This window comes from Gadus chalcogrammus, chromosome 23 (genome assembly GCF_026213295.1).
Source record: "Gadus chalcogrammus isolate NIFS_2021 chromosome 23, NIFS_Gcha_1.0, whole genome shotgun sequence".
Taxonomy (NCBI): Eukaryota; Metazoa; Chordata; class Actinopteri; order Gadiformes; family Gadidae; genus Gadus; species Gadus chalcogrammus.
The window spans coordinates 19311949-19331763 of record NC_079434.1 but is presented as its reverse complement, the minus strand read 5'-3'; the positions used below and the strand labels follow the sequence as shown (position 1 = coordinate 19331763).

The window sequence follows — 19815 nt, the reverse complement described above, 5'->3', positions numbered from 1 at the left end:
CCGACCCCATAAACCCGCAGCAAGGCGGACTTGACTGGAGTGTGTTAATTTGCAAGAGCGGTGGGAATATTTGACGGGAGGAGGTTTGCTGCCCTGACGGACACACACCGAGAGACGGGGGGTCGGATTACAAAGTGGAGCCGCACTAAAGACGCCTTTGTGTGTCTCCGCGGAGTCACCGGTAGAGAGAGAGAGAGAGAGAGGGGGGGAGAGAGAGAGGGCGTGTGTGAAAGAGAGAGGCAGAGCAATACAGGAGGAGAGAGAGAGGGAGAGAGCGTGTGTGAGAGAGGGAGAGCGCAAATAACCCGTAAAGATAAGTCAGGAGAGGCAGAGCTCGCTCGGGCTCCTCGGCACCACAACCCCGACCTCAACGCACATGAACCCCGTCTCCTTTTCTGGACTTTAATTCTCATCAAAGATGTTTTTACGGTAAGAGAATCATCGGGCGGTTCACTGAAAAAAGTAAATCTGGGACTATGTAATTGTAACATAATTAAGTAAGTGATATTAACATAAAAAAACTAAGTTAGTCTCTTAACATGAATATATCAAGTTGTGAATTAGTCTACATTCGTTCAAAATACAAGTCATTTCGATTTTTTTTCTTAACAAGCTTTATCTAAGTGGCTCAACAAATCTTGTTATGCAGACCCACACAACATACAATTTGTTCGTTATATTTACGCTGCTCCGACTGCGCCCCGTGTGGTGCATTCTGGGTAGCAAACTAGTTCAAACCGCTTGTCTCAGGACCGTTGAGGGGAGAAGTTCCAGAACGTGGAGACTGAAGATTACGGTAAGAATAAAGTTAATGTTGGTGATATAGTTGGTTAAACACTAAAGTCCTTCAGGTTTTATATTATTTTAGAAATGTATAAGTAAAATAACCGTAAGCTGTAATTTGAAGTAAGCAGGGATGTAGACGGCGCCGGGTGCCGTGTTATCGGCAGCATATAGAACACACCTGTGCTGGGTTAGCCATTAGCGAGGGGATTAAGATGCAAGTCGGCCGTAAATAAACACCCGTGTGTGTCTGCGTGTGGGTGTCTGCGTGTGGGTGTCTGCGTGTGGGTGGCCGCGCTTTTGAGTTAATTTGTGGAGGTTTTTGGTCGCAGCGGTGGCTGTAGGCAGTTAGCTCTGCTTGTTAGCCGCTGAAACGCAGTGAGCACAGCCGCAGGTGATAGACAGCGCCGAGCCCCCTTCACTAGCCATAACATGGAGCATACCAAAATGACGGGGAGAAACTCGGCTAAATACCTGTACCAAGCAATGCCACCCAAACGAAACACTAAAGGTGCGATCACACCAAAACGCGACGGGGCGACAAGATCCCATACAAAGTGAACGTAGAGACGCGTATCGCGCAAATCTTTCGCGAGAGAAAACCGGCGACAGATTTTGATTTGTCGCGCCACAATTTCGGCGTGCACAGGCGAGCGCGTTTTCGAGGATTTGTGGCGCGACAAATTCGCTCGAGTTAAAATATTTCAACTTTGACGCGAATTTCAAGTGATGACAGCCAATCAGCTTCAACAGCGTGGCCACTGAGTGACATGTGTAACGTAACAGCCAATCAGCGTTCAACCGTCAAACTCAGTGTGACTCAGTGCAGTGCAGTGCAGTCCGGGGTGAACTGCAGCATGAGATGAACTGAGATGACAATTTGTCATAGTCTTCCTGCCCAGTGAAAACAATGTTTTTCCAAAGATTAAGTGTTTATTAATGGGTTGAGAAAATGTTCCTACTTTCTGAGTTAAATAAATGATTTACAATGTTTTGTTTTCATGTTCAATAAATTGATTAAACTAAACTACAATCCTTCTTGAATTAGCTCGGAAATGCATTTTTTTATAAAGCTGAAAATAGTCAGCCGACTTTATAGAGATGCATGATTCTCATTAACCTAGTGTTTCTATATAGTGTAAATACAATTATTTACACTATATAGAAACACTAGGTTAATTGTATTGTAGATTGTATTGTATTGTAGATTGTATTGTATTGTAAATTGTAGTTAATTGTAGTGTTTGCAAATGTTCTGTAATTTAAAAGATGAATTATTTATTTTGATTTTGTTTCTTTAGTGGTAGGTTACTAACTATGTCATTGTATCCTTACCAGGTGATTTATCGTGTCAAGCACGCTGGATGAAGGTATGTACAGACAGTTTTGTGGGGAAAGTGGGCAAATGTTAGATTATTTCAAGTAGTTTATGGATTATTTTGATTTGATTTTGATTTATTTAGCACATAGTCAATTACAATATCCATAGAATACAAGAAAAAAAACAACAAACAATAAAAATACATTATACACAGCGGACATGCTAGGAGGTCCGAAAAAAAGAGAATTATCATATTGGGGGCAGAGATTCAGTTGGCCTTTCACTGAGAAAATTGTTGTGACAGCCCAGTCCAAAATGTAGCAAAAGATAAACTTACCTGTTTACCTGTGGGAAAAATTACAGTATATTATCTTGATGCAGGCTGTCAGAATAAAAGATAAACTTACCTGATCACCAGGTTAAAGGTGGCCTAAATTCCAATTTCTTAGCCTCCGCCCTCCTGTACAGTCATATGGTCCTGAACTCTCATATGCATCAGAACAATATCATCTGTAATATTTGACTGATGTTCATACGGTCATGTGTAATTTGTGCCAGAAAGTCGCTCTTAAGAACGTGTTGCCTGATTTGTGTGATGCAAAGGTTCCATACATTTGTGTAAAAATCACCTTTTCACACACACACTCTAAAGACAGAGTGCAGTTTTCTTTTAAGATGAGCGCAAAGATGTCGTGAAAAATACTTTTTTTCTTTTTCTTTTTTACTTTTGAGAACAGACGGGGAGATTTTGCTACTACACAGAAGCTGGGTCCTTAAATTGGCGTCTCACTGAATCTCCCCGGTGACTCCTATCCTGACCTCCTCCAAAGAGACCACCCCTTTCCATCCAAGCCTGAAGGTACTTGGATCTAAACTCTGGATTTTTTTCTTAATGGGATGGATTTGCAAGATCTGTACCTATGCTGCCCCTGAAACAAATGAACTTTTGAGGCACTACAGGTTAAGGCACGACCACAGCGAATTTCTTCCCTGTTTACATGCTGATTGCCCCTGCTCCTTCAAAACATGGAATACCCTCAAATCACATTTGTCAAGGAAACATCCAACTAACAAGTCAACACCAGAAGTGATTTGTTTCAGTTGTGAACTTTGCAGTTCTAGTTTCTCAACTGAGAAGGATTTTTTCCAACATCTTGCAGTTCATCTTAGGAAAAATCAAACTGTGCACTGTGTCTTCAGAGAATGTGATTTTTCTACAAATGTGTTTGGAACCTTTGCATCACACAGATCCCGAAAACACTCAGCACATTCTTCAAATGACTTCCGAGCCCAAATTGTACACAAGTATATAGATCGGTCAAATAGTACAGATGATATTGCTGAAGCACATTGCTCTGAGGCGTACGAGTGTTCAAGAGCACATGACTGTTCAGGAGAATATGAACCTGAAGAATTGAAAGAAGAAGAAATTGAACTGAAGTTGGGCCACCTTTTATTGAAATTAGAGAGCATTTACAATGTGCCAAGCAAGTGCATTACTGAAGTAGTAGCTGAGCTCCAGGTTTTATCTTCTGTGGTGTCAGGTCCTGCCATAAGAAAAAGTGTAAACTCATGTTTAAGGAAACATAACTGTGTGCTTGATGACTTAGTAGTCTCTGATTTAGTCAAACAGTTGAGTGAGTCAAACCCCATTAGCACAGCTTTAAGATCTGATGGTCCTCTAGCTACAACTTTCAAAAGACGGGAGTTCTTTAAGAAGACATTTCATGTAGTTGAGCCTGTTGAGTACATTCTTGACAAGAAGGAAGGTCGAACCTTGCAATATGTTCCCATTCTTCAGTCTTTGTCACAGATATTAAGCCTGAGTGACATACAGGAGAAAGCTTTCAACTCTTCATACACTTCTCACGAGGGCAGATATGAGTCATTTCATGATGGAACACATTTTAAAGAAAATCCATTTTTAGCCACTGAAAACATAACTCTTCCTCTACTTCTCTACATTGACGATTTCGAGGTGTGCAATCCCCTGGGAACATCCCGCAAAAAACATAAAATTACTGCAGTGTATTGGGTATTGGCAAATATTCCACCACAGTTTCGTGCTACACTGAAGTCAATTTATTTAGCTGTGCTTTGCAAGGCTACAGATGTGAAGAAGTACGGTTATGAGGCAGTGCTTGAGCCACTTTTAAAAGATCTTGTCCAGTTGGAAGAAGAAGGGCTCTTTATTCCTGCGCTTGGAAAAAAAATTAAAGGCACAATAGTTAGTGTAGTAGCTGACAATTTAGGTGCCCATTCCATTGGTGGCTTTGTGGAAAGTTTTTCTGGATCTCATGTCTGCCGGTTTTGTTTGGGAGCGCTCTCCGAGTTTCAGAAGAAAGAAGTAAGAGCTGGATCCTTCCGAGCAAGAACAAGGCAGGAACATTCTCTTCATGTTCAAACAGCTTCAGAAAATCCCACTCTCACTCATTGCTTCGGTGTGAAAAGGCAGTGTCCCTTAACTAATAAATTACAACATTTTCATGTTTTGTCAGGATATCCACCAGACTTGCTCCATGACCTGTTCGAGGGAATAGTGCCTCGGGAGTTGGCTCTGTGCCTAAATGATCTGATTAAGAAAAAATACTTCACTTTATTTCAAGTCAATGACCTCATCAGACAGTTCCCCTACAAGTGGACTGACAAAACTGACAGCCCACAGCCTGTCCCGCTGAACTTTGCCACCCGAAGGAGTGTGGGAGGAAACGCTCATGAAAACTGGTGCCTGTTGCGCCTGCTTCCTCTCATCATTGGTTTCAAAGTCCCAGAGAGCGAACCAGCATGGCATCTCCTAATGGATCTGAAAGACATCGTTGAACTAGTTGTTTCTCCAGTTCACACAGATGAAACAATTAGACACCTTGACATTAAAATAGCAGAGCACAGGCATAGATACCTTCAGGTTTTTCCAGAGGCAAAACTTCTGCCAAAGCACCATTTTCTAGAGCATTATCCCCAGCTCATCAAGGCCTTTGGACCGCTAGCAGCTCTGTGGACGATGCGCTTCGAAGCTAAGCACAGTTTCTTTAAGCGAGTCGTTCGACATACCAGCTGTTTTCGGAACATTTTACTATCTCTGGCTGTTAAACATCAGTTCATGCTGGCTTACCATTTTCATGGCACAGACATACTGAAACCTGCCCTCAGTGTCTCAAATCTGTCCACAGTGCCTGTGGATGTCCTCAAGGAAAACATACAGGAAGCAGTGCAAAGAAAATTTCCTGGAGAGACGTGTGTTCAGGTGACCAATACTGTGACTTGCTATGGCACCTGTTACTCAGTGGGAATGATCTTGCCCTACGGATCAACTGGAGGGCTTCCAGACTTTGTTGAACTAAATCTAATCCTCGTTATGCGTGGTCAGCTTGCATTTGCTGTCAAGTGTCTTCATTCCTGGTACTGGGAGCACCTTAGGGCATTTGAATTGGAATCCACAAGACAAGTGACAATCCTTGAGCAACAGGAATTAACAGACTCCTACCCTCTTGCAGCATATGCTTTTGAGCAAAGGCGATTTGTCACCTTGAAGCGTCACATTCCCATTCAAGATTAGGTAATTAAATACAGTATATATTGACATGTTTTCAATTGTTTCTAACTATTCAACCCACTGTCATTAGTTAGTATTTTAAATAATTTTCAAATCAAATATCTATCTGTCCATCTATATGTCATCTTATCTGTCTCGCTATCCATCTACCTCTCTATCTAACTATCTCTATCTCTCTATCACACACACAGATACACACACCCTCTCCCTATTCCCCCCCCCCCAACCCTAACCCACGAACAACATTTTTGTTCCTGAGAAACTAACATAATAGGAGGGTTGAGATATAGGGTTTTACTTATCCCTTTGTAATGAGATGTAATTTTATTTTTTGTATGCCTAAATTCAACAGAACCTTTTTTCTGTCTCCTCTCATCCCCTATAGAATAATCAACATGTCTGCCCGACTTCGAGTCATACTACAGGAGGAAATTCGCAAGCTTTCCTTGCCCTGCGGAATCCCGGCGACCGTGGAGGAATTGAAGCATATTGTACAGGACACATTTGAAATTGAACAAGATTTTAGTTTGCAGTTCCAGGACCAAGAATTTGATGGTCAATTTTTCACTCTCCTGGAAACAAATGAAGTAAAAGACAAAGACACCATCAAGGTGGTTCTTACTGCACCAGTGATCACACTAACATTTGAAGATTCTTTGAATGCCAAAGGACTCCAGGAGAGCTTTGATAGCAGTTGCGCTGAGTCATCAGAAGATGTCCGTTCCAGTTCTTCCCAGCCATCCAGTGATACCATACTTCTGACTTCTCCAGAGAGCACCTCCTCTCTTCGTTCGTCGTCTTGGCCAGCTCAGTTTGAGATTCCTACCTTCTCCTTTGACACAGAGCTCATTCTACAAGCTGCAAATGCAGCTTACAGAAAGGATGGAACCCTACTCAGCAACCCCTCAGTAAAACCCAATATTCTAGACAAACTAGCAGACAGCATCTTTGTCTACACTGCCTATCCTTCACGAGCACAAAGGGAGCAGGTTGCTGAGGCCCTGGTCATGAAACACCCGTGTTTGAGGGACCCAGTGTCATCCAATGGTATATATGGTTGGCAGAACAGCCTGAAATACAAGGTTGGCAATTTCAGAGCAAAGGTGAAACACCTTGGATTACCAGAACTAAATGTAAACTGTCGGAAGATAAAATCAGCTGCAGATGGACCACCAACTAAAAGCTTGAAAAAAGCAAAGAAATCCGAGGTAAACTATCTCCCACCACATCCTCAAGGTGAAACTGATGAAACCCTTGAAAAGGAGAGAGTAGAGCTTCTCTATGAGTACAAGAAGAGAGACAACACCAAAATCATCAATGAAAAGATGGTGAAAACCTTTTCATTACGTCGAAATGATGTAATCCTCAATAAACCCGCTGTGATTGACTTCAAAGCTCGATGGCCTGCCATGTTTGAGCTTTCCCAGGTATGTTGTACGTTTGAATTGTGTCGTCTTCTTAATTTTATTCAATCATTTAGGTTGGAAAAAAAAATACCTCAGCGGTAGTTACAGCCTTGTTCTGGTGTAACATTCCTTGCAAAACGCATGACCACTTAAATGTTGCTTTCAGTGTAGCCTTAGGGTCAATTTTCTACCTCTGATCTGTTTCTGTGTTTCTGTAATTCTTTTTTTCCCTGTATTTCATGATATTTCTCTATCTCTCTTCTGACCTCTTTTGCAGATCGAAGAGGAATTCCGTAGGATCACACTGAAGCCACTACAGTCCACATTCCTGGGGAAGTTGGACCAATGCACGCCCAGACTGTTGAGCCTCTACAGGAGGAAGGGAGGCGCTGTTGGGAAGAAACTTGATGAGACCCTTGACATGTTAAATGAGGCATGTACTTACTGTACAACCAGGGTTCAAATGTAACTTTTTCGCTCAAATCTACTGGTCAGAAAGATTTTTTACTGGCCAAAAATTATAAATAGCCTTTTTGTATATATTTCAATTTGTTCATTACTATAATACACTTAACAGCATTTTCAACACCATAGCAATATTACCATAATTTCGCGCGGAATGAAGGAATGAGTCAGATTTTTTTTTTTTTTAAGTTCTCAGCAGTGCCGGTGGTCGCTACATCATCACGGTTGGCTTTTCTGTTTTCTTGGATTTTAGAAGGGGGGCACACTCCCAGAATATGACTCCACATTTCCGAACGGGAGCGATAGACACCTAACTGGCCTTAGTGCCCTTTTTGTTTTGAAATCTTTGAATCAATTGAACATTTTGAACCCTGTTTACAACAGTTAAACAGTTATGTCTGTGCCTAACATGATCTCATTTCTGTTTTTGTAGGACAACAGCATTGAGTCCAGAAGAGAAGCTGTGATCAGAGGCCTCATTCTCTACCTTGGTGAAAAGACGGAGGAGCTAATCAAGGACTACAAGGTAAAGAAAACTGTTTCAAAAGAAAGAAAGAGCACCAAGAGAGCTATATTGTATGCATCCTTCACATTAATATACAAGAGGGTTTTATTTTTTCTGGTGTATTTTACAGGTTTTTGATGATGACGATGTTGGGACTGTACAAGAGGCCCTTACTACACAAGTCCTCAACATCTTTGTGGTCAGCAAAGCCAGAGATGGAGATCTCCAGAAGCAGGCTGGAATAGCCATCGAGGGAGCAGAGGTCCTTTTTGGTATCCCTGATGTTGCACATGCTTGTACCTACCTGATGGGCCTCATCTACGCCTTGGAACTAAGGTACCCTAACAAACTGAAATACACCTTTGAGGTTTTTCAGAAGATCTTTCTAGAGCTGGAGGATGTCAACCAAAAGGTGTCCTCCAAGGTCCACGATCTGAAGGTCAGTTTACATGCCTAAAAGCCATACAGACATTGCTGAAGCTCCCTCTTGTCAAGGTTTACCGTTGTTGGTTATACATTGCACTTTCACAGGTTTTCCAAAAAGCACTTCCTCGGGTTACATTTTTAAGCGTGTGTATGCTGCTTAAATTAGTTTTGTGTAAACTCGGCTCAGATGTTTGTCAGATGTCTGCACTTTAAATGGCTGATAGAAATCAGTTCAGTTCAAGGGAGTCATTGTAAGTGACCTTAGGTGTATTTTTCAAGCAGCTTTTCAGGTACTGCTACCGGAGGCAGATCTACACAGAAAACTCTGTACAGTTTTATATTTTGTGAGGTACTGTGTTTTCTGCATTATCAATGTATTGGTCAGATTTTGAATGTAACTGTCATTTGCTTAGGATGTTCAAACCTTTAAGGTCAGGCTGTCGGTGGGGTTTCATCCCTGAAAGTGCTTCCTCAGGGTAGACAGAATTAATGTTTGTTTTGGAGGACATTGTAAACTAATTTATTGCCCAGTTCATTGGCAGTATATATTGACATGAGTTTGCTTGTTTGTGAGAATTTGTCAGCAATAAAACATGTCAATTTTGGTGACTTATGACCTCTTGATTGTGGTGACCCTTTGACCTTTCCTCTAGTGGAACTCTCACACAATTTGCTGAGTGTACTTATGATTTAAAGGGAGTTCACCCTCTTAATTTTGTTCTTATGTAATTTTTTTCCTAGCACCATGAGGCCAAAATGTCAATTATTATATTGGGCAGATTGACCAACACATAGATGATTGATGCTTCATGCTTAATTTAAGTAGATCATCATAACAAAAATATATCATGTTTTATCTACTTTAAAAAAGTAAGGCAACTTTTTGCATCATTTTATCACATAGATCAAACAAGAGTAGTCTTTGTATGTACAACATTACTTTTGCTAGTAACATCAACTTACTTTTGCTAGTAACATCAACTTACTTTTGCTAGTAACATCAACTTACTTTTGCTAGTAACATCAACTTACTTTTGCTAGTAACATCGACTTACTTTTGCTAGTAACATCAACTTACTTTTGCTAGTAACATCAACTTACTTTTGCTAGTAACATCGACTTACTTTTGCTAGTAACATCAACTTACTTTTGCAAGTGAAGACAACTTAATACCATTGAGTTGACTTTATTTGCAAAAGTAAGTTGACATCACCTGCAAAAGTAAGTTGACTACTTGCAAAATGAATGTTGCACATACAAAGACTACTCTTGTTTGATCTACAGGATAAAATGATGCAAAAAGTTGCCTTACTTTTTTTAAGTAGATCAAGCACTTTATTTTTATCAGTGTTGGGACCGCGCCTGGTCCGTTTGTGCATTTGTCTCCACGCTGGGAATGTCCATTCAGTAGGCAACATACTGAAGTGTGTTTCTTGTGCCCTGCAGGACTTCCCTCTGGTGTGTTGGATTATTTCTCTCGGTGTCTCACTGGTCCTCCGCGTACCAACTGGATGGTGAGTCGATGACTGATGCTTCTGCACTTTTGTATGCGTTAGTTTCATACTTTTGCTTCTGCTTTGACCGATCAATGGAGGATACCATGAATGGAACTTTGTTTCATTCATCTAAATGAAATGGAAATTCTGCAAAAGTTAATTAAAAAATGAGATGGCCGCAAAAGTTCAAATTTCCACTTCCAAACCTCTTCTAATTGTATTCCAATAAAGTTATAGTTTTTTTGCCGACATGAGGAACTTGCAGGGCTACGGCAGGACAACTTTAATTTAGTTTGGGCACTGGAAGGAGCAGGCCGACCGCCATCACTGACCCGCCAACGAACGGAGCGTCTGTTTACAAACCGCATCCTCCTCCTTTGTGAACATCAACACACGGTGCACATCTCCACGTCTCTACGTCTCTACGTCTCTACGTCTTTCCATCTCTACATATCTACACCTCTCCATCTGCACATCTCTCTATCCCTCCATCCCAACCCGAGGGTTTTTCATTGAGCACTGATGTCACTTCCACATCACTTCTAATTCATTTCTACATGAAATATGTCACTCGCTGTCTGTACGTCTCTCTCTCGCTCTCGCTCTCTCTCTTTCGCTCTCTCTCTAGCTATATTTCGCTCCCTCTCTTGCTTTCTGCGCGCCGGCGTTTTCCGCACAAACTTTGAGCGCGCGTTTCTTCAGCCAAGATAAAGCGCACTTTTCCATTTTTAACAGATCAATGAGAGAGCTCTTCAATGTGTTCTTCATTAGCAGCTGAAAGGTCTCCCTTGCCTTGTTCTATTTTCCATGGCAGCCTCTCGGTGCAGAGCTGGATCACCTCACCGTGAGCGCGCTCACTCACAGACAGCGCGGTAGCAGCGTGTAATTCGCGTTATGGGGGCCGTGGGCTCCCTCTCCTACACTCGACTGGGAGATGGCAGCGGCTCCCTGTTTCCCTCTCGAGACGCTCTGTTATGATTCTCTCTCTCTCTCTCTCTCTCTCTCTCTCTCTCTCTCTCTCTCTCTCTCTCTCTCTCTCTCTCTCTCTCTCTCTCTCTCTCTCTCTCTCTCTCTCTCTCTCTCTCTCTCTCTCTCTCTCTCTCTCTCTCTCATATAAGTTTACAAAAATATATATATAATAGTACTTGAATAAAAGGAAATATAAAAGAGTGAAAGTGTTAAAGGGACATTATTAATTAATTTGTTATTAATCTTTTTAAAACTTAAAAAAATAGTGTGGTCATTTTAAAAATGATCTCTCCCTCCCGCATTTTTTCTCTTATCTCTCTCCGTCCCTCTCCCTCTCTCTAACTGGGTCACCCTGTCCCTCTTCATCATGATGAAGGTCACTTTCCGTCAGATGGACCCTGACTCTCCCTGCTCATTAACTCTTCACCTTGGCTCCTGGATGGCCCCGTCCGCCACGCGTCAGTCCACTGGAATGCACATGCCACAACGTGTGTGTGTGTGTGTGTGTCTTTATGTGACAACTCTCTCTGTGTGGGTTACCTGCAGTGACTGTTTGTGCACACATTGCCACATGTGTGTGTGTGTGTGTGTGTGTGCGTGTGTATGTCTGTCTTTATATGACAACTCTCAGTGTGTGGGTTGCCTGCAGTGTGTGCACACATTGTCGTGTTTGTGCGCATATTGTCGTGTTTGTGTGTGCAAACATAGCTGTGTGCACATGTGTGTTTGGGAAGCAAGTGTGTGTGTTTTTATGCGTGTGTGTCTAGATATGTGCAGTGCACATGTGTTTGGTATCGTGTGTGTGTGTGTGTGTGTGTGTGTGTGTGTGTGTGTGTGTGTGTGTGTGTGTGTGTGTGTGTGTGTGTGTGTGTGTGTGTGTGTGTGTGTGTGTGTGTGTGTGTGTGGCCTGCGTCCACTATAGAAACCTACATGACACAAAAGCTGCATTGTGTTCCCTACCTCCTCCCCGCCACTCCCCCCTCAAACTTAGGGGGATCACTCCCGTTTACACAGCCCTGGGGGGGGGGGGGGGGGGGGGGCTTCGTCTGGGGGGTCTGCCATTTAGCTCTAAACACCACTTTGGCTACCGGCGACATGGGAGAACCCGACCGCTAAAACCACTCTCTAACCCCCCCCCCCCCCCCCCCCCCCCCCCACACACACACCATCCTAACCTCCCTGGGAAGGAAAGCGATCCCGTAGGAGCGCGGTGGAGTTAAACACGCTTTATCTACATTATCGGGGGGAGGCAGGGGGATGAAGGAGTTAATGTTGGGGGGGGGCGGTGGATGAATGGGACCACAATCTTGTGGTGTGTGTGTGTGTGTGTGTGTGTGTGTGTGTGAGGTAATGTGGTGGGGTTAGGGTTCCTACGTTCTCCAGGGAACGCGTCGCGAGGAAGCAGACATCTCGTCATCTGATCCCGGTCCTTGTGTTTCACCGGCCGACCCAAAGCGTCTTTTGTGCCTCAGCAGAGAGGTCCTCATCCCGGGGAGATTACAGGTCGTTAAGGAGCAGGTGGGGTGGAAGGCATCCTGGCTGAGTGATGCATAGGGTAGACTTTAGGTAGACTTCAGACATTTGGGATCCAACCCAGAACCCTTTTCGATGGGACTTGAACAGTCTAACCACTAGATCTTCCTTCAAAGCTGCAGAAGAAAGATTGAAAATGCTGAGCCACACTATTTCGATTTTGGGAAAATCACAATCCTCTTATTTTTCGGTGGTAATGGTTTTGATTATTGAGAGCCAGAAAAATCTGAAAAAAAACATTCTCTAGAGCTCTTTTCTGTGTGTGTGTGTGTGTGTGTGTGTGTGTGTGTGTGTGTGTGTGTGTGTGTGTGTGTGTGTGTGTGTGTGTGTGTGTGTGTGTGTGTGTGTGTGTGTGTGTGTGTGTGTGTGTGAGAGACCACACCGTGTGTCCTGTTTCAAAACAGTCAGCAACAGTCCATCTTTCAGAACAATATTTCCACTCACTTTCACCTTGTTTTTATTCTCGAAAAACAAGGCCGTTACCGTGGCAACGCGATCCCTCTGCTCGCATTGGCGACGGGGATGGAAGGAATAGAATAGGCTTACTCCTCAAGTGTCAGATTTGGCCCGCGCCTTGGCGCGTGTTTCGGCCTTGGCTCCGATATTTCTCAGTTTCCTGGTCTTCTCCAGTTGATCTTGGAGACTTACGAACCTGCAAGATCTCTCTCCAAGAGAGACCTACGACTCACTGACTCTATACAGCTCACTTTTTATTTCTTATAGTCTGTTTTCGACTTGACTGGCGACGGCCATAGAGTAATTTTACACACACTGGCTTTTGTATTGAAAACTACCACAGACGACCAAGAAGTATTCCCTCTCGTAAAACAACAAACTTCCACTGTAAGTGAACCCAGATCGTACAGTCTGCTCATCCCGGTCCTGTAAACATCCTGTGATTGGGGTAAATAAGTGTTGGTCGGGCCTTCTTCCGGCTAGGGGAGTGATGAAGTTCATATTAGAGAGAGAGAGCGAGCGCCCTTGGGCACATGTCTGGTGCTTGGATTCTGTCGTACTGTAATGCAACGAGGAGTCTCAACAGCTGGTGCCAGAGCCAAACACGGGACGTCTTCGACGGCCCAGGGTGCCGTTGTGGATGTTTACACGAGTCAGCAGTCAGCACTGTACTGAAGGAAGTGATTAAATATACTTTATGTATTGGGGCGGCGGTGGGCCTGGTTACCGCCACATGTACCGACAAAACACTACATAGGAGGGAAGACTAAAGAACAAACACACCGACACAACGCACACTCACGAGCGCGCATGCCCAAGCACAGACACTTTCTTTTTTTACTTCTTTATTCTAAATCAAGCAGCCTGGTTGTTTATTTTTATTTCCCACCTCTAGTTCTTTTTTCTCTTTCAGTTTTCCCCCTCCCAGACAGGCATGTTGGCAGTTGTCTGCTGCTGGTTCTGTATTATATTTGTTTGCAGTATGAATCATTGTGTGTCCCTGGAAACTGACTGCAGCCTGAGAGTGATCACCAGTGCTGGGCCGGCCAGGCAAGAGTCCTGGCCCAAGCAGGTGTCTGATCACTGGGGTCTGGGAGAGGAGATATCCCCTCCTGCCTCTAAACTAGAGGGACTGGACGCTGCACAGGTCATCCGTGGGGAGGGAGAGGGAGAGAGGGAGAGAGAGAGGGAGAGAGAGAGGGAGGGAGAGAGAGAGGGAGAGAGAGAGAGGGAGAGAGAGAGGGAGAGAGAGAGAGAGAGAGAGACCATTTATAAACACAATCGCCCGCTGATTAGCAGAGAGTGACAGGCTGGGGGCGGACTGGCCTGCTGAACCGTCCACACAGCTAAGATAATAACTCCTGCCGCTCACACCACTAACACTAACCCTCTGCTCATGGACGGTCCAAACACCAGGCCTTCAAACGATGAAGTGCTCATTGAAAAGACTTAAAATTAAAACAAGGAAAGCTGAATTCACCGGACTGGATTTCCTTAGTCGTTTGGTTACTTAGGTGTGGGTGAGACGGTTATCAGTGCATTGTTTGTTAAGGAGATGTAAGGAAAGGGTTAAGACTGAAGGCTAGTCCAATGTACCCTTCCAGTTGTGTCCTTGGCTGTCCTGATGAGTCCTCCGATTCCCTCGTCTGGATGTTTGGATGTGTCACCATTTTACTTTGAGCGACCGTGTCTATTGTATAGTGTCCTTGAATGCAGCCTTGTTTCCACAAATGCCACATGTGTTTGAAAGTGACACAAACGTCATCGTCATTGGGACCATGTCCCCACATTACCTAATCTAGTGCAATAGGACCTTGTTTTTTCCCCATTTGCCCTCAAAAGTCCTGATCGAAGTTAACCAGCTCAAGAGTGTCCTCATGTTTTAACATGTCCCTGAATGCCGTCACACATCCTTATATAACTGTGTATGTTCTAACGTTCCCCAGGGCCTCCTCAGCTGTCTCATCTGTTTTAGACGACCTCACATGTCCCCAATATGTCCTCAAAGGTTCCCTTGTGTCAGCATCATGATGAATATCAGCTGATCATGATGCCAGCTGATCATCTGAAGGTTTCCTGGTGACCTCCAGTTGGTGGCCGTTTGTTTGTTTGTGTGTTTGCGTGTGTGTGTGTACCATATGTGGAACTGTGTCCTGAATAGACCCTGTTATAAGGATACAGCATTGAACGAGCTGAGCTGATACTTTCACTGTGAGTTGTGTTGTGTTTGATGTGACGGTGTGGTCGATGGGTTTTCGTTCTCATAACATGGTCTCTATTACGGGAAAACGTTGCAATACTTTCTTTCCAATCATTGGTGCTTTGTTTGTAAGTTTGGCGCTGTGTGTGTGAAGTCAGTGCTGGAACGTGGTTTGCTACTTTGCTGCTACTTTGCTGCTACTGCTGCTACTTTGGTTTGTAGGCATTTTTTCTAAGCGTGTAGATTTGTATAAGTCTAATTAACACTCAACTCTCTCTGAATCTTGATTCCATGTTGGAGAAGCTGAAAATGTATTGATGGTTGATTTGGTTAAAATAACATTAATATATATATTTTTAGGACTGGAAACAATCGTTTCAAAGATATCTCTGACTCTAGCCTGGGGGTCATCAACTCTGTTTTGACTGGCAGAGTTAAGGGCCTGAACCCCCCCCCCCCCCCCTCCCCTGTATGTTGGAACCAGGAAGCTGGTGAAAACAGGAAGGGCTATGTTTAGGGGTGATGCCATGTGTAGGAAGAGTTTGATAAACTACATATTGTGAGACCCAACCAAAATAAAACCTACCCTATACCAGTTCAAACTGGAAACCAGTTCTAACCGTCTTCACACTGTATTTCCTCCACGGTTAAACTTCATCCCAACCAATTAAATCAGCATAACGTCCCAAAAAACTCCCATCAGTTACGAGATGTTGTGACTTGCGGGGGAAGGTAAAACAATGCAATGTCACTTTGACCTCAGGTGCAGCTAGCTAGCTATCAGAGGCGCCAGGTGGGCTTGTGGCGGAATGCTGACCTCGGCCTGGGCGGCTCAGTCATCTGTTGTCATGGTGACTCATTACCATCAGTCGTTCCACAGTGTGGCCCCGCAAAGCCTTCATCATCGGGTAGGCCAGGTTAATACTGATAGCCACTATTTTTGCATACATGAGAGGACCGGGCCTACGGCAAAGATATAGCGTACTATTTTTGGCAGCTTGTTAAATAAATTTGATGTCCCTAATAGCGGAACACATCCACTAACAGTCAGAGTGGAGAATCTGAGCTGATTTTTAGTGCTTTCCTAGAGTACACGCAGCATCGACTCCAACCAATCAGTAGGCCTTCCAGGTGCTCTCAAGCATGCCATTAAATGTGAGTCAACTAGCGACCTGTAGATAGGCTTTATCTAACGGATCCAAAAAGGGTTTTAATTTGTTTTCAAACCACATGGGGATGGATGTGGCTGGGAAAGTCCTGGCACTGTTGATTGAATAGGTATAGAATGGCATTCCTAAGGGGTCCCTTAGCCAATTAATCCCTCATTAATTCCTCCTTATCTTTGCCATCGATCGCCTCTCGGGGAAATCAAAGCTCTTACCATCAAAGAGTCCTCTATGCTGAGCTGGACTTCCGCCAGGATGCTTTGATGTGGGTAAACTGTTTGGGTTTCGTGGCTTTTTTTAAATGTTCTAATTGTTTGAATGATGAAGATCAGATGAAACAGGAACTACTCCTTTTCCTCCTACTCTTCCTCCTCCGATTCGCTGACTCCCTCAAAAGTCTGGAACTTTTTCTCCATGTTCAGGAGTTAAATAAAAATCCTCCCTTTTGTTTGTTGACAATTCAGTTGATATCCGAAAAAACGAGGGAATATCCAGTTTGTCGAAAGTGTAAACATCGAACAGTAAACTGTTCGATTTTAACTTAAAATATAGCATAAGCTTTGATATTGAAATCCTTTCCACTCCATATTGGGCTTCGTGTTGATAACTGACACAAACAGTTGATTCACAAACCAAGAAATAGGCTCTAGCTCAAAGATAGATATATACAAACTGATCAACTGACAGACTTCCCTAAATGCTTCGGAAACCTAATGCCCATTCCGACTTGGCTTTGGCGGCGGCGTTGGCTTCTGGCGGAGGTGTTGCCAGTACTCCGGTTAGCACACTGGGTTGGAGTGTGTCGGGGGGGGGGGCGATCAGACATGCCCCGTTTTGGAAGAGGAGAGGGCCGTTCCTCTCTTACCTCCTGGCATCCCGGTCCCAGCTAAATAAAGCCAGGAGTGGCGCTGCCAAGAGGACAAACTTCCTCTTAACCTCTGGGATGCCTGTGTCTTCTGGTGGGCCCCGAAGGCCCCGCTGTTGTCTGTATTTTTAGGCAGCGGTGTCTCTGAAACACAATGAGGAGCGCTTGGTAGCTCCTGTTGGAGGAGCCTGGAGGGGTGGTGTGTGTTTGCGTGGGTTTGTTTTGTTTGTAAGACTCCCCTCCACGCTTCCCAGCGTTCAAAACCCGAGTCGTGAAGGGATTTAGATGTTTGTTCTTCTCCGGTAGCGGCCGAAGCGTCCTGGGCCAGCGGCGGCACAGAAGCCCGGCGGGGGAAACAAACAGAGGAGTTAATATGAATGGAAAAGGGTCTGTCAGTGCGGAAAGACGGAACAAGACGGAACAAACAGGTGCCTGTTCTGCTGAGAGGGGATTTGCGAGAGAAAGGAACAGAAAGAGCAAGAGGGAGGGAGGGAGGGGAGAGAGGGAGGGGAGGAGGAGGAAGAGAGATAAACCGGAGGGAGGGAGCTAGAGCGAGGGAGTTGCACGGAGTGAGAAGGATAGAAGAAATGGATGGCTAGAAATGGAGGGAGAGCCGGAAATGTGAGCGCTAAAGAGAGGAGATGCTAGCAAAGGGAGATCTAGGGAAGGAGAGAGGGGGGGGGGGGGGAGAAAGAGCTGAAGATACGAGAGAACCTGCTATAGAAGGGAGAAAGAGGGGGAGAGAAAGAGGGAGGAGAGAGAGTAGAAACGAGACAGAAAGAGACACTGTCAACCAGTTATGAAGCATCAGTCTGCTCTGGAAGGTCGTGCAGTGCATACAGTGACTCCACTGTGTGTGTGAGTGTGCACGCGCAACACTCTTGCTGCGTTTGTGTGTGTGTGTGTGTGTGTGTGTGTGTGTGTGTGTGTGTGTGTGTGTGTGTGTGTGTGTGTGTGTGTGTGTGTGTGTGTGTGTGTGTGTGTGTGTGTGTGTGTGTGTGTGTGTGTGTGTGTGTGTGTGTGGGGAGAAGGTGTGTCTTCACTTATCATGGAGTGTTTATGTGTGAAAAGATTTACATGAACCTGTCCCCGGAAACACACACACATAGGTGTCACCTTGGAATCTCAGGATCCCTTCTGCTTTATGACCAGGAAGATGTTGTAAATCCTCCTCATAGTGAACTTTATTTTAGGGCACATTTATTATATCAGGTCTATGTGAATTTTCTGTGAGCTCAATATTTTCTAACCAAATGTACTTTCATACCTTTGTACTTTCATCAGAGAAGCCCACTTCCGTGCCATTATTTCTAACAGCATTGATGCAGAAAACTGCTCGTCTCCCGACATTTTGGCGGATCTTTGTTGATGCTACGCCCCCCCCACCTTGAAGTAGGTGGTAGTTCTTTGATTCGGTTACTCCTTTTTCGGCTACAGATCGCTTTGTATTACCAGACAACTCAAGAGGTTTCTCTCTCTTTATCCACGATGTTCTGAGTAGAATGCGTGAATAGTATGTGTTTTCCTGCAGAAGATGTATCCATTCTTTTCTAGAGCCTCGAAAATGTCAAGCCTTGGCCCGTGAAGGTTCACCAGGTTGGGCGGTCGGGATTGAGGCTGAGGCATGCATGCATTCATAAACATAAAAATATGAATACGTTTAATGTGGCCATCCCACGACCCTGTTATTCCCTCTGCTTTGCCCACCGATGGCTTGCGACCCACTGATTGGAAATCCGTAATCTAGCAGCTAGGTGTTAGCTGCCCACTTCCTGAACCACAGGCTCTGCTCCCTCAGGCAGTTTTTTTTCCGTGTTTCAAACGGATTCGAAAAACCCAGTGATGTTGGTTTTAACAGGGCTTTTTAATTATTTAACCCGCGGGAGGTGAAGGTGTTTGAGGGGTCTGTTTGCTGTGTGTGTGTGTGTTTTTTTCTGTTTATGTGTTTGTTGTGGGCACATAATGTATGTGTGGTAGACGCACACCCAGATGGTTCACACCTGCACTGCTCCTTTCAAAGATGCAACGGCACACTGTCAAGTCACTTCCCTGAAAACTGCTGAGAGTCGTATTGACGGGTTTGGCCTGAATTGACTTTGCTGTTCTCGCACTGGTGGCTGATGGGCCTCCACAAATCTATCTCTCTCTCTCTCTCTCTCTCTCTCTCGCTCGCTCTCGCTCTCGCTCTCGCTCGCTCTCTCTCTCTTACAATTCTCTCCCCCCCCCTATCTCTCTCTCTCTCTCTCTCTCTCTCAGTGTTTACTTTCCTAATCCTCTTAGCTGAGTTTGATTTCCAGTCTTTCTCTTTTGGCCTTCTTCCCAAAATTAGCTCAAGCACGACTTTATTTCTGTCCCCATTAAGTCCAGAATGTTTTTGGCCCAAACTAAAAGCTTCCTCAACATTCAGTACAAATACAAATTCTCCGTATTATCTTCTGTCTGCGGCTGATTTCCTCCATAGCCTGTGTGCTGTCTAGTCCAATTGGATCCTCTCAATGCCTTCTTTATTATCTGTCTCTAATATCCTGAGCACAGTTACTCGTGTTTCATCTCCATTTATATCAGTGTTCATAAATGTTCCTTTTTCCAGATACATTTTCTTTATAATCTTTTTACTCCGTTTACCATCTTTTCTCTTTATACACCCTTTAATCTTTTACTTTATCTGTCT

At 44.2% G+C, this 19815-nt stretch overlaps 1 protein-coding gene across 8 annotated transcripts; it reads left to right on the top strand.

Annotated features, from left to right (window-relative positions):
- Positions 1 to 162: 162 nt before the first annotated feature.
- On the top strand, positions 163 to 9468 carry LOC130377401 (uncharacterized). Of its 8 annotated transcripts, XM_056584507.1 has the most exons (9): positions 163 to 429; positions 751 to 796; positions 2122 to 2153; positions 2842 to 2963; positions 5275 to 5660; positions 6043 to 7084; positions 7341 to 7496; positions 7962 to 8054; positions 8164 to 9468. In XM_056584507.1, the coding sequence occupies exons 6-9, from the start codon at positions 6053 to 6055 to the stop codon at positions 8488 to 8490; spliced, it is 1608 nt and encodes a 535-aa protein (XP_056440482.1). In that variant the 5' UTR covers positions 163 to 429; positions 751 to 796; positions 2122 to 2153; positions 2842 to 2963; positions 5275 to 5660; positions 6043 to 6052; the 3' UTR covers positions 8491 to 9468. The 8 variants fall into 8 exon arrangements, 5 of the variants coding, with proteins under 5 accessions (XP_056440482.1, XP_056440485.1, XP_056440484.1 ...); XM_056584510.1 differs by lacking the exon at positions 2842 to 2963; XM_056584509.1 differs by lacking the exon at positions 5275 to 5660.
- Positions 9469 to 19815: the final 10347 nt, after the last annotated feature.